The 14,521-nt window shown below is 38.4% G+C and overlaps 1 protein-coding gene across 1 annotated transcript in view; it reads left to right on the top strand.

The window, feature by feature from the left end:
• The first annotated feature begins 4,061 nt into the window (after window positions 1-4,061).
• LOC149934913 (glycine receptor subunit alpha-3-like) overlaps window positions 4,062-14,521 on the top strand; it is a 69,524-nt gene continuing 59,064 nt past the window's right edge. Inside the window, exon 1 of the mRNA XM_090180567.1 lies at window positions 4,062-4,364. Coding sequence (XP_090036693.1) covers window positions 4,282-4,364 — 83 coding nt within the window. The 5' untranslated portion in view covers window positions 4,062-4,281. The remainder of the gene's footprint in view (window positions 4,365-14,521) is intronic.

Here is a 14,521-nt window from a genome sequence, read left to right as displayed (position 1 = left end):
GTGCTATCGGTCGGTTTATTTGAATTAGGCTTAGCAATTTCCATTAAGGATATGTCGCGCGAAAGATACGACATTAAACAAGGTAGCGTATATCATTAGATGTCTATCTTCGATCTAGACCTTCGATATAGGCGGGCCAAAATGTTGAAACTCTGGCCCTTTCCAGCAAACGTTATCAGCTTCTATTTGTTTAGACGAAGGAATGTGAATGTAAGCCTATTCTCTCTAAGATTCTGTCTTATAGATTGTCCGTCGTCACGAGTTTCCGGTATAAGGTTTTCAATGCGATCCGCGAAGAGGGACTGCTTGATAACTAGATCTAAAAATTCCAAATCGATCGAAAATCCATTCATTCTCCCCACGGACAAGATTTCTAAACTGTTGCGCAACCCCCACGACCTAGATAGCTACAGAAGTATATCTAAAAGAGGTTAAGCAGGATGCTCTGGAAGTTTCAACGACAATGTCGTGAATTTAATTGCTTTAAAATCTGTTAAGCGTGCTTTCACTTTCACTCTGACTGCTAAAGAAAACATTAATACAGGCCCGTATATGGGGGTGGGGCACCAGGGGATGCTTAGCGTCCCCAAATGAATACTTGAGCATCACCAACCCGACAACCCAAAAAAAATGGATTGCCCAACGACCAACTTACATCGGTTATCTGTAATTTTAATACAATATTCTTTTTTCAATGAAGTCGAAATTCATAGTTTCAAAAATAGCAAAATTAAGTCAATTTCGGTATACTTAGGCCTACTAATTTCAGGAGTGGGAGTTAAAAATTACAATTTTTAGTATCAAGGCATTGTTGCTCCCCCCAAAAAATTGAGCGCCCTGCATTTATAGTTACAATAGAGTTTTAACACATATTTGAGAAATATTTGCTAAACCCGCGTACATGAAGAAAATACAAAGTGTTTAACCAACACTGAAACCGCCTTATGTATGGCTGTTAGCATTGTCTAAACACAAACGATTGTTTTCGTGTACCTTGTTTTACTCTAAATGTGTCTCCGATTTCGCCTATACTAGACTTAGGAACATTTAAATTTATAATCGGTATTTAAGATTGGTAAAACGCACGTTGCTAGAAAATAAACCACCAGCCACAATTAATTATCGATTTGTTGAGCAGGAAAGTATTTTTATTGAAACGCTATATTTCTGTCACATTAGCTAGACAGATATATGGCGGCGTCTTCGAGTTGTTAAAGGTTCCGACTTCGAAGTATAAACGCGAAAAGAAAACCGTGGAGAGGTTAACCTTGGAGGGGAGAAGGGGTTCCTGGAGGGGAAAATATGAAAACCATAGCTCGGGACGTTTTTTTTTTGGTCGGACTCTCGTTAAATGCTGCCACCATTGAGAGGAATTTGGAACTATATTTTATTATTTTTTTCCTATTTGACCTTGACCGACAGCACAGATCGCGATTAGCAAGCTTTTTAGGGTGTTGATCGGAATGTTTTATCTTGGAGGAATAAAACAAGTATACAGGAGTTGCGGAGAGCTGCGAAATCGGTTACGTCAGTGACCGTGAACTCGCGCGAGACGGAGGGGTTCAAACGCGACTAGCGCCAACTGCATACGGAATTTTGCAACTATTATCATTTTACAGCATTGTTTTCACGTCGTCTGGTTTGTTTTGAAACATTTCTAAATTCTTTGCGCTTTTTTCCAAAATGACTCGTATTTGTTTGGAGGAATAAAACAAACCAGACGACGCGAAAACAATGATATAAAACGATAATAGTTGCAAAATTCCGTATACAGTTGGCGCTAGTCGCGTTTGAACCCCTCCGTCTCGCACGAGTTCACGGTCACTGACGAAACCGATTTCGCAGCTCTCCGCAACTCCTGTATACTTGTTTTATTCCTCCAAGGTTTTATACAGTTTTTGATAACGTTATAAACTTAAAATGGAAGATGAAATATTTTTAAAGTCGGTTGTTTATCAAGAGCATAATTACACCTGTATTTCCATTTCTGTTTACTTAAAATTCAAAAAAAAATGGTCGCTCATCACGCGTAACATCAAGAGCCTTAATTGGTTTTTGAGATGGATATGGATATGGGTTTTCTTGGGTTGGGGCTCGTTTATCAATGAAATGCAAACTACAAAAATAATTTCTCTTTCCAGGTTTAGGTACTGGATACAAATTTATATTCTTGTGAAATCTTGAATCACTTCTACAATCTATATAACAACAGTACTTTCCCATAATAATGAATTAATTGTAAAAGTTATAATATTTAAACTAACGTATAAAAGACCGTTGGGCATTCCTAAACGTCTTCCAAATGTGCACACAACTAATTCGAATTTTTTAATAAATTTATCCACCGCTAGATGCTACTAAAGTCCTAGGGTTCGACCAAAAATTGCCACCCCCTGCCTTCCCCCTGTCCCGCGCTCGGGTACCTATCGCCTATGCTCTTGGTATTATATTTTCCCCTCCAGGAACCCCTTATCTCCTCCAAGGGTTAACGGTTATAGTGAGTGTAGGGGGCTGTTGGCTCGCGTCATATGTGCCGCTTGTAAGTGCCGCTTGTATATGTGCCGCTTGTAAGTGCCGCTTGTATATGTGCCGCTTGTAAGTGCCGCTTGTATATGTGCCGCTTGTAAGAGCCTTGGGCTCGCGTAGCATGAAGGGCTTGCCACCACCCTCCTACGCATTGTAACCCGGCCACCTGTTTAAAGGCATTATAAGTCGCTAGCTGACTTGGGTATTAGCATGGCTAATCATTATATATTATATGTTTTGTTAGAAATAAAAATTCTACTATTATAGAAGGATTGTACGTGTAACCTTGAAATCTTATCTAAACTTAACATTTGGCAAAGCACGTAGTTCATTCATCCATGGGACAATCCCAAGGTACAACCTCTCTTTTCGTTATCTCTGTTGGATATAACTTTGTATTTTCAGAAAAGATTTACTTTTAAGTCTCTTGTGAGAGATGACCATCCTAGGAAGTTACCACAGAACTAACTTAATAGTTATTTTTCCACGTGAAAACCAATGTGAAGTGTAAAAAGCTACGTTGACATTTATCACATTACGTAACGTCATATCTGGAATTTTAATAATGGACGCCAATTGTCGAGGAAAAATTAATTGTCTATGGTCAAGAGACATAGACACACTATAAAAGTTTCATTTCAAGTAATTTCATTGCACGCAGTGACAAAGAGGTGGTCAACTTTCGTGCCCACACTAAAGGTTAGGCAAGTTGACCCACAAACGTTAAAGGTGAGCACAAGGGTGTATTGAAAATGTATTTGGGGGGGGGTAATCTGCGCATCCTCCCCTTGATCGATTTGGGGCTGAAACCCCCGCGGTTAAATACTCCTTCGGGTGGTCATCATAGCCTCAAGGCGCCAAACCACTATCATACAAACCACTGCCTTCCCCGTGAGATTTTACCGGCCTGCTCCTTGTTTAGTAGGCGTGTTATTCCAATTAAAACTTTGAATTTCCAATATCAACATGTAAAATTTCGCCACCTGTTTGACGATCGCATCCCAGGCTGGAAGTGATAAATTGTCTTAATTAGTAGACTAAGCGTATAGGCAAAATTAACCGCGTGTTAATTAAATTTAACGCTTGGGGTTTAAGGTTTGTCCGAGCGTGAACGATTAATTTTCTTCCCGAAAGAACTTACGTAGAATAGCCTTATAATTAAGATAACGCGTAGAATGCATTTTTCCCCGTCGTCTTATCATGCAAATTTATGGGCGTATGTTAAACTATAAAGCGTACTACTAAATTATCAGCCCACCTTCCATTCGCGTCAGCCGACCAGCCGGTGATCCGCCTAAATGTAACTTTATAACCGAGTGCTTCTCGTAAGACGACCGTCGGCGTAAGAGATCCGGGATGAGACGGAGATACACACAGAGAGAGAGAGAGAGAGAGAGAGAGAGAGAGGGAAACGGCTCAGCCTCTTCCGCGCATGCGCCCTGGACACGATGGGATGGGAGAGAGCATTCGGACGTATATAAAAAGCCACTTTTAAGCGTGGCTCGCGACCAAAGTTTCTGGCATTGTAGCTCGTGGGCTCGGACTTGGCAGGCTGTCCCGCGAACGATAAAACAAGTTTTTATTTCATTTTTGGAGTCGATTTCAATTTTCTGACATTTCCAAGAAACAGTTAAATGTTTTAAAGTTGTTTTTTTTTTGGTTGGAGTTCGTATGGGGCAGTAAAAGCATTTTATTTAAACGACGTGGTCAAGGGGAGTTTTAGTTCCTGATCGGTTTTGCTTCGGAAGACCTAAAATGATCGCAGGCCGGACTTTGCTGCTTCTGCTCGCGTCCCTTCTCTGTTTAGTGACCAACGCCGAAAATGACCAGCCTCGAAGGTGAGATTCATTATTAATTCATTAAATTTTATTCTTAGTCATTTTACGAAGTATTAATTTTTAATTCGTTGTATTTTTTTCTAATACTATCTGTAAATTTAATTTATTTATTTGTAATACGTGGGGTTTCGATTTTTTTATCTAATGAAATATTAATTTTTAATATGAAGAAAGTCTTTTTTTATACGATCTGAAAATTGTATTTATTCGTTTTACGGTTTATCGAGAATTTTTACACTTATAAAGTATTCATTTTTAATTTAAACGTAAAGTTTTTCATATACTATCTGTAAATTTAATTTTCAGAGGGTTTGATTGTATTATTTTTCATGTGGACTATGCATTAAGTTGAATTTAAAGATAAACTTTACTGATTTACGATTACATATAAAAAAGAAAGTAAATACTAATGCTCTGTGTAATGAGAAAAAAATATTGAAAATTTCACAAGACAGATTTCTAAATTTATTTCTCAAAACAAACCTTTTTTAAATTAGTTTCTTTATCTGATCGAAGACGTTAATTGGATCCCTTTTCGTGGGAATTGAAAAAAATAATAAAATAAGAAAGAATATTTAATTAAAGTCAAACTTTTTCAATCAGAAGAAATAGATATTTTTTAGTTTCATCAGATAAAAGAAGTTATTTATTCTTCTTGTTTTAAGACAATCGTAGAATCGCAATGGTTTTAATATTTTTATTTTTTCGTCTATTTTTAATCCGATTTATTTAAATCACTGTTTCACTTCTTTATTACTTAGTAGAGCAGCTAATTAGAACTTTTCTTAGATTCTAGTTAACGATAATGAGCACACCATAAATTTATTTATAAATTGCTACACTATGAGATAAATGAATATTTGAACTTATTGAATTTAAATTATTAAATGAAATGTCCCTAACAATAACAGGTGTAACAGGGAGCTCACCAATTGCATTTTGGAACCTGTTTCAATTTCTGTGAAGCTAATTTTTTTTTAATTCATTCTTTACTAAGGCACTAAGGCAAAGGTGAAACTAAAACGTATGACCGCAATGAAAATTAATACAAAGTTAAAATAAAAACTAGCAAGAGCCACTGTTATATCTCACTCGAGCTTAGAAAAGATAGAGCCATCTACTTTAATACCTGTCAACTAAATGTGTGAAGAAATAGCAGACGACTTTTTAATATGAATGTTCATAAACTGAAACGTTCCGCTTTTATATCGAGATAATTTTGAATACGCAGACAGCTTTCACACATTCGATTTAAAACTCAGTCGGTAGGCGGCGATACTTCTGACCAATTTTTAAACTACGCGCGAAGTTTTTACATTATTTATCATAAGTATGCCTCCGTATAACATTTCCATAAAAAATAGTGTGACTTGTGTCATACGGAACATACAACAAATATAATATAACTACGTACCCTAGATTCGAAATCAATCTCCTTGCACGTAAACTGAGTTCCCGGCGGAAGTCGGAAAAAACTGCCTCCATGGAGCTGGCAGGGCTACCGACATATAGTTAAAACGTAAAGTTTTAGTGAAAATTGCGCCGTGGTTTTTGACTCGCGGTTTTCAAGATACCAGATATTTTTGCGTTATATTGTTTTAAAACAATAATGGATCATGCCTGTAGCTCTAAAAAGGTTTCTAAACGAAAGAAAACTAAAGGTGAGTAATATAATCTTGGATTATCTATTGAAACTCCTTATTTCTCACCTTGCCATGGAGCCCGACTTCCGGCGCGAACTCAGTAAAAGCCTCACGAGAAAACGCGCTATCGAGAAACGCCGTAATTTCGAATCTAGGGTGCGTAGGGTACAGTAAGGGGATCCAAAAATTAAAAAGTAATAAGAACGTTTATTCTTAAATAAACTTATCAAAATATAAGCAATCGATTCAAAATTTTATAAAAATTCCAGTATCATTATTTATAAAGTCAAATTTACGAATGACGATAAGGAAAAACTAATAGCGTCTGCTTTAGCGGCTAACTATCTAGGTTTCAAAGGCGAACTAAAGGGGGCGTAGCGATAGTTTTCGTTTGTTTTATTTAAATAATAGGCTTATTCACTTTCGATTATTTAAACATTTTACAAGTTTTATTCAACTTTTGTTTATTTAAATGAATATTATTTAAATATCGCCGAGCTTATTTTATTCATGGATAAAAATTAATCGAATGCCGAGCACTAATTATAAATGTTAAGCCTTCAGTGGGAGTATCATATTTATTAGGTGTCGTCAATGTTTTGTAAACGTTCGATTAAGTAGCTTCTGTACAATGAAGATTTTATTTTATTTGGATGCCCATTCTGCTATTCGCTAGGAACTGATAATACATAGAGCATGGACATGCATGCTACCACGGCCAACTTTGATCACGCGCTGTTCGCGCTACAGCGGCCAACACATTCGTCAAAATTCCGCTAGCAAGGATTTTCCCCCTATAAACTGTACTATAACGTGTAGGAGTTCAGCGCCACGCTCGGTTTTTATATTGACTTCCATGTAAAAACTATTCTAAAAATAATAATCCGTTAGGGGCGCCCACGTCATACACATCTTTTGCTCATAGGTTAACACAGAAACGTCAACGAATGAGATGGCCGCTGTAGCGCGAGAGATCAAAGTTGGCCGTGATGCAACTCTTCATAATGTCCGTGTAAAATGGAAAAATGCCGCGATGGTGAGCGTCGATGGGAAAAACTCCTGTTAGGCCTAACGGATAATTTTTGCGTCAAAAACAATGGTCTTAAGCCTAACCGTGATTTTTGGCGTTTTTAAAATGAACGACGAGCGTAATTGACTTGGTGTAACTTGAAAATGGATTATAGTTGGCTTCTTTGGTTAGTGAACCGAATATGGTAACCAACCAACCGAAAATATTTCATTCAGAGATCCTCTTTTCGCCATGTAGGAGAAGATCTTTTACTTAAGCCCCTATTGGTTTCTGGTGCAGTAGCATTTTTAAGAGCTCAATTGTTTGGACAGGATAAGATTGTCATAGAAAACCCTTATGAGGAGCGTGTGGGGTAAACAGTCTTTGTACGGGTTTTCTAGCCAGGCTTTTAATCAGTTTACCAACACAAAGTAATTATTAAACTGGCCCGTACGAAGCGAAGATTAAAGCCTTATTAGGCTTATTCGAGACAAACGGCTCCTCTTTCTCTGGCTTGGAAACGTTAACTAAAAGCAAAAGTCACGCTAGTCAAGATACGTAACATTTGAAAGATATTCGAAATAAAAACTCAGCTAGTTTTTTATTTTAAGGGGGAAGAATACAGTAAAAGCCTCTTTTTCGTTCAAGCTGAACGTTTCTGTTTTAACAATTACACAATTGAATTATATTTTTGTTATTAAGCTTAACCTTCCTCTAGTGCTTAAAATATTTTTGATAATTCTAATATTAATAGTTAACGAGATATAAGGTCCTAACTAAAGGGTAGTTTGGGCGCTTGCCCAACTTGTTTAGCTCCGGGGGTCCGAATAAAAACGTAATAATTTAATTACTTTTAAATTTAAAATTGTCAAAATTATTTTAGGCACTAAACAAGAGGCTGTTCTACATTTAAATATTAATTTTATAATTTAAAATACAAAATTAAAAGAGTTCAGCTTGAAATAGCGCGAAAGTAGACAATGGTCACTGTAGTCTTCCCCCTTAAACTGACTCATTACTGATTTTTTAAAATTATTATTATTATTATTATTATTATTATTATTATTATTATTATTATTATTATTATTATTATTATTATTATTATTATTATTATTATTATTATTATTATTATTATTATTATTATTATTATTATTATTATTATTATTATTATTATGCTAAATAGGGACTTGGCAGTACTACGTCACAGTTTTTTTTTCAATAGTTTTTATCGTGGGGAGAAAGATGTTACCACAATGGCGGCCATGGCCAAAGCTACGGAGTGCCAAGTCTCTATTAATTTGGTTTTAAAATTGGGTTAGTTTAGACTTGCACCATGTTGGCTCTCAGTTAATTCGTAAAGGACCGTTCTCAAAAGTGTATTCGCGACCGAAAACTATCGCTACGCCCCCTTTGTTTCGCCTTTGAAACCTAGATAGGTAGCTGCTAAAGCAGACACTATTAGTTTTTCCTCATTTGACTTCATAAATAAAGATACTTGCATTTTAAAATAATTTTTACATCGTTTGCTTATATTTTGATAAGTTTATTTAAGCAAAACATATGACCTTTTAATTTGTCTGTAGCAGACGCTAGATCATAGGCTGACCTCGGATAAGGTAGCGCCGTTACGCCACCTACACTCGTTTCGTGTCACGAATAATGAAATAAAATATCTATTGGCTTTTGAAACTGCCGCCATGACACTATTGTAACATTACAAATAACGAGGGAAAATACCGCATGATCTTGAGATACAAATAATCACGTCACCACCATGGGCGTCTTAATGCTATGGCCGACTTAAACTCGTTACCTTAGAAACAGGTCACAACCACGAGCAAGCTACGAATAGCGCGAGACACGAGAAAAGCTGTACATTGTAAAAGCCAGAAACGTGCGAGGAATTATGGACGTTTTCAAAATCGTAATACTAAATTCCGTAAAGTTGATGACGCGTTTTTCGTCACCGAGTTGGAAGTGACGTAATTTACATCATATTCCGCAAACAAATAGTTTTACCCAGGGTTTATAGAATAGATTGGCTTAGTTTCCACTAGCCCCTGTCGTTAGCGTGTTTAAAGGCTAGCTGCGTTCTCCTTGTGTTTGTTGCTCCTAGCTGTCATAATGTATTTTCCTTTAGGCGCGTAAAAATTTTACGCGTGCTAGTTGAAACTAAGCTAAAACATTTAAAAATTCAAAACGCGTTGCGTAGCAACGTAAAGCCAACGCGTTTTGAAGCAAGCGCGTGCAGGAGGCCGTAGCTTAGTTACAATTCTGAATACACAATGGCGATGATCTTACTAACCATCGGTCTTGCGGGAAAGCTTACCCTTATTTTACAAAGGGGAAATTTCGTGAAGCCGGCGAACCATTCTATTCTATAAATCCTGTTTTTACCCCATAATTTCAACAGGACCATTAAACTCGCGATTAAATTACATTTAAAAAGCAAGCAAAGAGGCGTAGAAAATAATATCTCTTTACGCGTTATAAAATAGTTGTTTTTGCGAGAAAATGTCTGAAATGGGTTCTGGCGGGCCAAATTAGAAAAAGAAGTGGCTCAGAGGTCCAACTCAATCTTTAAACTGCCACTAGTATTGCCCGTATTCGCGATAAAGTCGCGAAAGTTTCCCAAAATCGATATAAAATCTATCGGGATTCTGCCGAGAACTATCGGTTCTGTGACTTTATTCACGCTAACATACGTGAAGAAAAAATAACGATATTATTTTGGTTCAAGTATGGACAAGTAGCCATCGAAAAACGCGTTTGAAACTAAATATATATCGGTATTAGCGGTTTCGATCTGACGGTTGATCTGATAAGTAAACGGACTTATAGATGTCTTGGGTATAGTAACCGTCACTCGTTTTCTTATTGACGTTCAGGGCTTGCCTTCTCGATCGCTCTGAAATTACCATCGAAATTCACCCTTCAAATAAAGAGTGGGTTTAAGAATGTGTTTTTCGGTCGTTCGACCTGTCGGGCGTACGAACTGCAATCGTTTTTTAGCGATGGTAGATGGAGTTTGATTTTATCCAGCGTTCGATGTTAGTCCGCTATACAGGGTGTTTCAAAAGATTATTCAAAAATTTGAAGGAGTTGTAGGGCGTGAGTTGAGAAGTATGCCTGTTTTTTCCCCATTTTCCTACGATGAGTGAAAAGAGCGCCAGAGAGCTTCAAAGTGTGGCCTACTAGCCCCTGGAAGTAGGCTGCAACGAGCACCAAACCAAGCAGCAGGGAAATGGGAACATTAAGGTTTGGGTTCGTGTGATAGGTAAAAAAGGACTTTGTAAGCAAATCGAGGTAACCAGTGTAGAAAAGAAAACTTAAACATTATTTAAAGTCGTGATGGACCGCGATTTCTCATCACTTTCCAACTGCAACAATGGAGTTCACTTCTTAACAACTGGCGGATATTCATTTCGTGTACGGAATAGCGGATTGCAATGCTTTGGCTGCTCAACGTCTCTACCAGGAAAGGTACCCGAATGGTCTCCAGGGCCGTCTTAAGACCTTTTGGGGCCTTGGGCTAAATTATTTCTTAAGACCTTCGCGATCCCCAACGGTCAGCCTTTGTATGTCCGTTGTCTAAATTCAACTACACAAAAATCAAACCAAAACTTTTCATTTCAAAAGTATAACATAGGCCTACTGAAAATAAGATTTTTACTGACAGTGACTCGCTGAAATTGTTGGTACCGTATGATACGCGATGTGGCGAAGAGTCAAACTACTTTAGACGTAACTAAAAGATACATAACATTAAATGAGCATAAATAATATTTATCCAACTAAACCCTCATCCCTAGAGTAGAGGCTGTATGGCTGGCCTTTCCGGGGCCCCAAAACTGGCTGGGGGCCCTGGGCTGTAGCCCATTTAGCCCATGCCTTAAGACGGCCTTGCGCAGAAAGCCCTGTGGGAAAGATGGGCCTGGTTGCCCGCAATGTTTAGTTAGTTTTGCTCTTGTTGCAGCCTACTTCCAGAGGATTATAGGCCACACTTTGAAGCTCTCTGGCGCTCTTTTGACTCATCGTAGGAAAATGGGAAAAAACAGGCATAATTCTCAACTCACCCCCTACAACTCCTTCAAATTTTTGCAAACCCTTTTGAAACACCCTGTAGATAAAGGCTGAAAGCGTAGCGTAACGATGACGGAGAATATTTGAATATTAATTACAATAAGCGTGAACTTCGGGAATTTTATAACGCGAACTTTGGAGGCGAGCGGACGTTTGGTAATGGCGTGCAAAAATGACCACGATAAATAATAATTTAAGTCCCTTTTATTGATATTTAGGCGGGCTTTGTTTAAGGGTCGGCTCCGCGGTTCAGTTTCATCATTTGCGAGTTTCGCTCACTGTCTTTCTCTCGGCAGACTGAGTGGCGGAGAATAATATCTCAGCGCGAACTGAGTGAATCTGTACTGGCTGGCGAGGCTAATGACCAGACGTGAAGCAATTTGGCTGAGACTAGCCAAGCGAAACACGCTGGGAAGCCAACGACGTTTTAAGTTCTCCAGACCCCGTTCTTAAGCCCAATGGGGGGGAAATGCCCTCCAAATACGCGTTTAATCCTTAGTCCCTTTTGATAATGCACCCTTGGGTTCCGTTTTACCATAGCGCGTTACGTGCTTTTACTGATCCTCTTGTTAAACGAGTATTTCATACACTTTCGTAGCTCATGTAAATTTTTTCTGAACTGTAACACTTTTAAGCGGTTATTACGCTAGTATGCATTTTACCATATGTAAATAACTCGTAAGTATGCCTCGGTATAACATTAATACATTAATAAAAAAGTATTTTAAGTGGTGGAGTGGCGGAGTGGTTCGCACTTTTGCCTCGCAGCAACAGGAGCCGGGTTCGATTAAAGCTTATAGCACTGGGTGAAAACTCGGAACAACTCCTTCCGCGTGGAGTTTGCAAGTTCTCTTCCCACTGGTTTAAGGGGTTTTTCCCCGAGTCCTTCGGTTTCCCCTTCCATAAAAACTTGTTGACGTTAACGGTAATAGTGAGTGTAGGTAGCTGTTGGCTAGCGTGGCATGAAGGGCTTGCCACCACCCTCCTACGCATTGTAACCCGGCCACCTGAATTAATGGCTTTAAAAGTCGCTTGATGACTCAACGGTGGTGCCTTGGGTATTAGCCTAGCTGATTATTATTATTATTATTACCTTGTTTCACACAAAACATATAATAAGTGGACACAAAAATAGCCAAAATTCTTATAATCCTTGTTCTATCGAAAAGGTTACCATAGAAATAAAATCTCATCATCTACAGCCCGAACGAGTTAATTAGAGCTTGTATTAATATTAGTGTTACCATAATTGTATAATATAAGTGTATAATATTGTTACATAAGTGGGACACTTCCTATTCTTCACATGCAAAAGTTTTACTGAGAGCTATTCACAAGACATTACGGGCTTCGTCGCAGTTTTGGGTCCGCTCGCTAACGCGTCACACGAAGCCTTTGACGGCGCCTCGCTAGGGGGAGATTTTCTTCTTGCGATCACGTCACTCCGTTACTAGCTCTCAGTAAAATATTTCCCAAAGTGACAAACCTATGGAACAATATTATATACTTATGGTGTTACCTGGATATATCACTCTACAGTAACGCGTGCATTGCGAACGCGACGATGTGTTTTGGACGGAAGTCGTTTGAAATCCGTTTCCGTTTGTTACGGGTTCTGCTCTTGCGATCGGGATTTTTGAAATTAACGGCGGTTAGGCTTAACGAATTTCGTACGCGTATGTCTCGTTATTAATTATTAAAGGTTTCATTAAAGAAAATTCTTTTATGGCATACTTATGAGTGATAATGATACGTATAATTTTACGCGAGGATCTACTTGAGCTATTTTTAGAGTAGAAAGTGACTGTAGTGATTGAAAGATGCGATTTTGCAAACACCCTTCCGTATTCCTACGTAATCCTTTTGGTACTTTCCAATAATTTGATTGTTTTCCGGTAAATGTCTTACCCCTAGATTCAAGATAAATATACTACTAACAAACTACAATGACGAAGACTGTGATGTAGATGGCGCTACACAGCGCAAGGAGGTTTTCTAGCTTCTATTTAATAACGGCGCGAGAGGCATGCTCGATGGCACGTGCCAATTGAAACGTGCCCGAGTAAAAATCTTCGTTATTAGATGGTTTCTTTTCGCTTGTTCTGGGATTTCGAAGTAGGGTAAATGCTCGTTCACACGGGTAGTGTTCCATTGAGTTGGGAATATTAATCTTGAGGTCCAATCAAAACGTCGGATTTCGGCGTCCCAAATAACGAGAAAACGTTATCATTCTACCCGTGGCGCCATCTATCTCTCAATGGTTCCTTCAAATAAGACGCGTTTTCAAGCAAAAATATTTTTTTCTTCAAAATAATGGATGGCGCCACGGGTCATATGATAACGTTTGCTCGTCATTTTAGAGCAGACGGCACATTCGTATTTTTCAAAAACTTGTTTCGCGGGGAGCAGATTTGATTGGATCTCTAGATTAATATTTCCAACTCAATGTAGTGTTCTCCTGGTTTTCTCTATTTTCTATTTTTACCGCCTTTTCCCGTTGTTGTGCACACGGAAATATTTTTTTCCTGATTTTACCGCCGCAAGCGCTGTTGGTAAAAGAGAAAACTGATGACCTTTTTATGAGGCGCGTTGGGCTCGACCATTCAGCGAGCGTTATGCCGTCACGTGATAGACGAAAAAATTCGTAAGCCTGCTTTTAGGCCTACTTTCAAATTCGCTCTTTATATCACGTGACAGTGTAACGCTCGCTGATTGGTCGGGCTCAAAGTGCCTAAAAATAAAGTAGAGATATTTCAAAAATGTTTTCTCCGTTTTCTCGTTTATCGGTAAGTGTATTATTTGTGAGACCCTAGTAAGGGTATTATTCGTGAGACCCTAGTAAGGGTATTATTCGTGAGACCCTAGTAAGGGTATTATTTGTGAGACCCTAGTAAGGGTATTATTTGGGAGACCCTAGTAAGGGTATTATTTGGGAGACCCTAGTAAGGGTATTATTTGGGAGACCCTAGTAAGGGTATTATTTGTGAGACCCTAGTAAGGGTATTATTTGGGAGACCCTAGTAAGGGTATTATTTGGGAGACCCTAGTAAGGGTATTATTCGTGAGACCCTAGTAAGGGTATTATTTGTGAGACCCTAGTAAGGGTATTATTTGTGAGACCCTAGTAAGGGTATTATTTGGGAGACCCTAGTAAGGGTATTATTCTAGTACCTCGACGCCGCCGAATTCACGCCTTGATGTTTCCGTCTTTCTTTGTTCCCGAGGAACATCTTGTCGCGACTTTGGCCTACTTTTGGACATCATTTGTTTATATTCCTCTTTAGTAGGACGGAACTTGTTATTTTTAGAAGGTCAGGATCGATAATTCTCTCACGGTTGACTATCTTTAAATAACACGGTTCTTTCTGCAAATGGCCAATATATCTCAGTGTTTCAACCTGACACGCCATAACCATAAGTTT

This window comes from Leiobunum rupestre, chromosome 7, assembly GCF_980474605.1.
Source record: "Leiobunum rupestre chromosome 7, qqLeiRupe1.1.hap1, whole genome shotgun sequence".
Taxonomy (NCBI): Eukaryota; Metazoa; Arthropoda; class Arachnida; order Opiliones; family Sclerosomatidae; genus Leiobunum; species Leiobunum rupestre.
The sequence above is the reverse complement of the archived record's forward strand: the minus strand, read 5'-3'. Positions and strand labels throughout refer to the sequence as shown.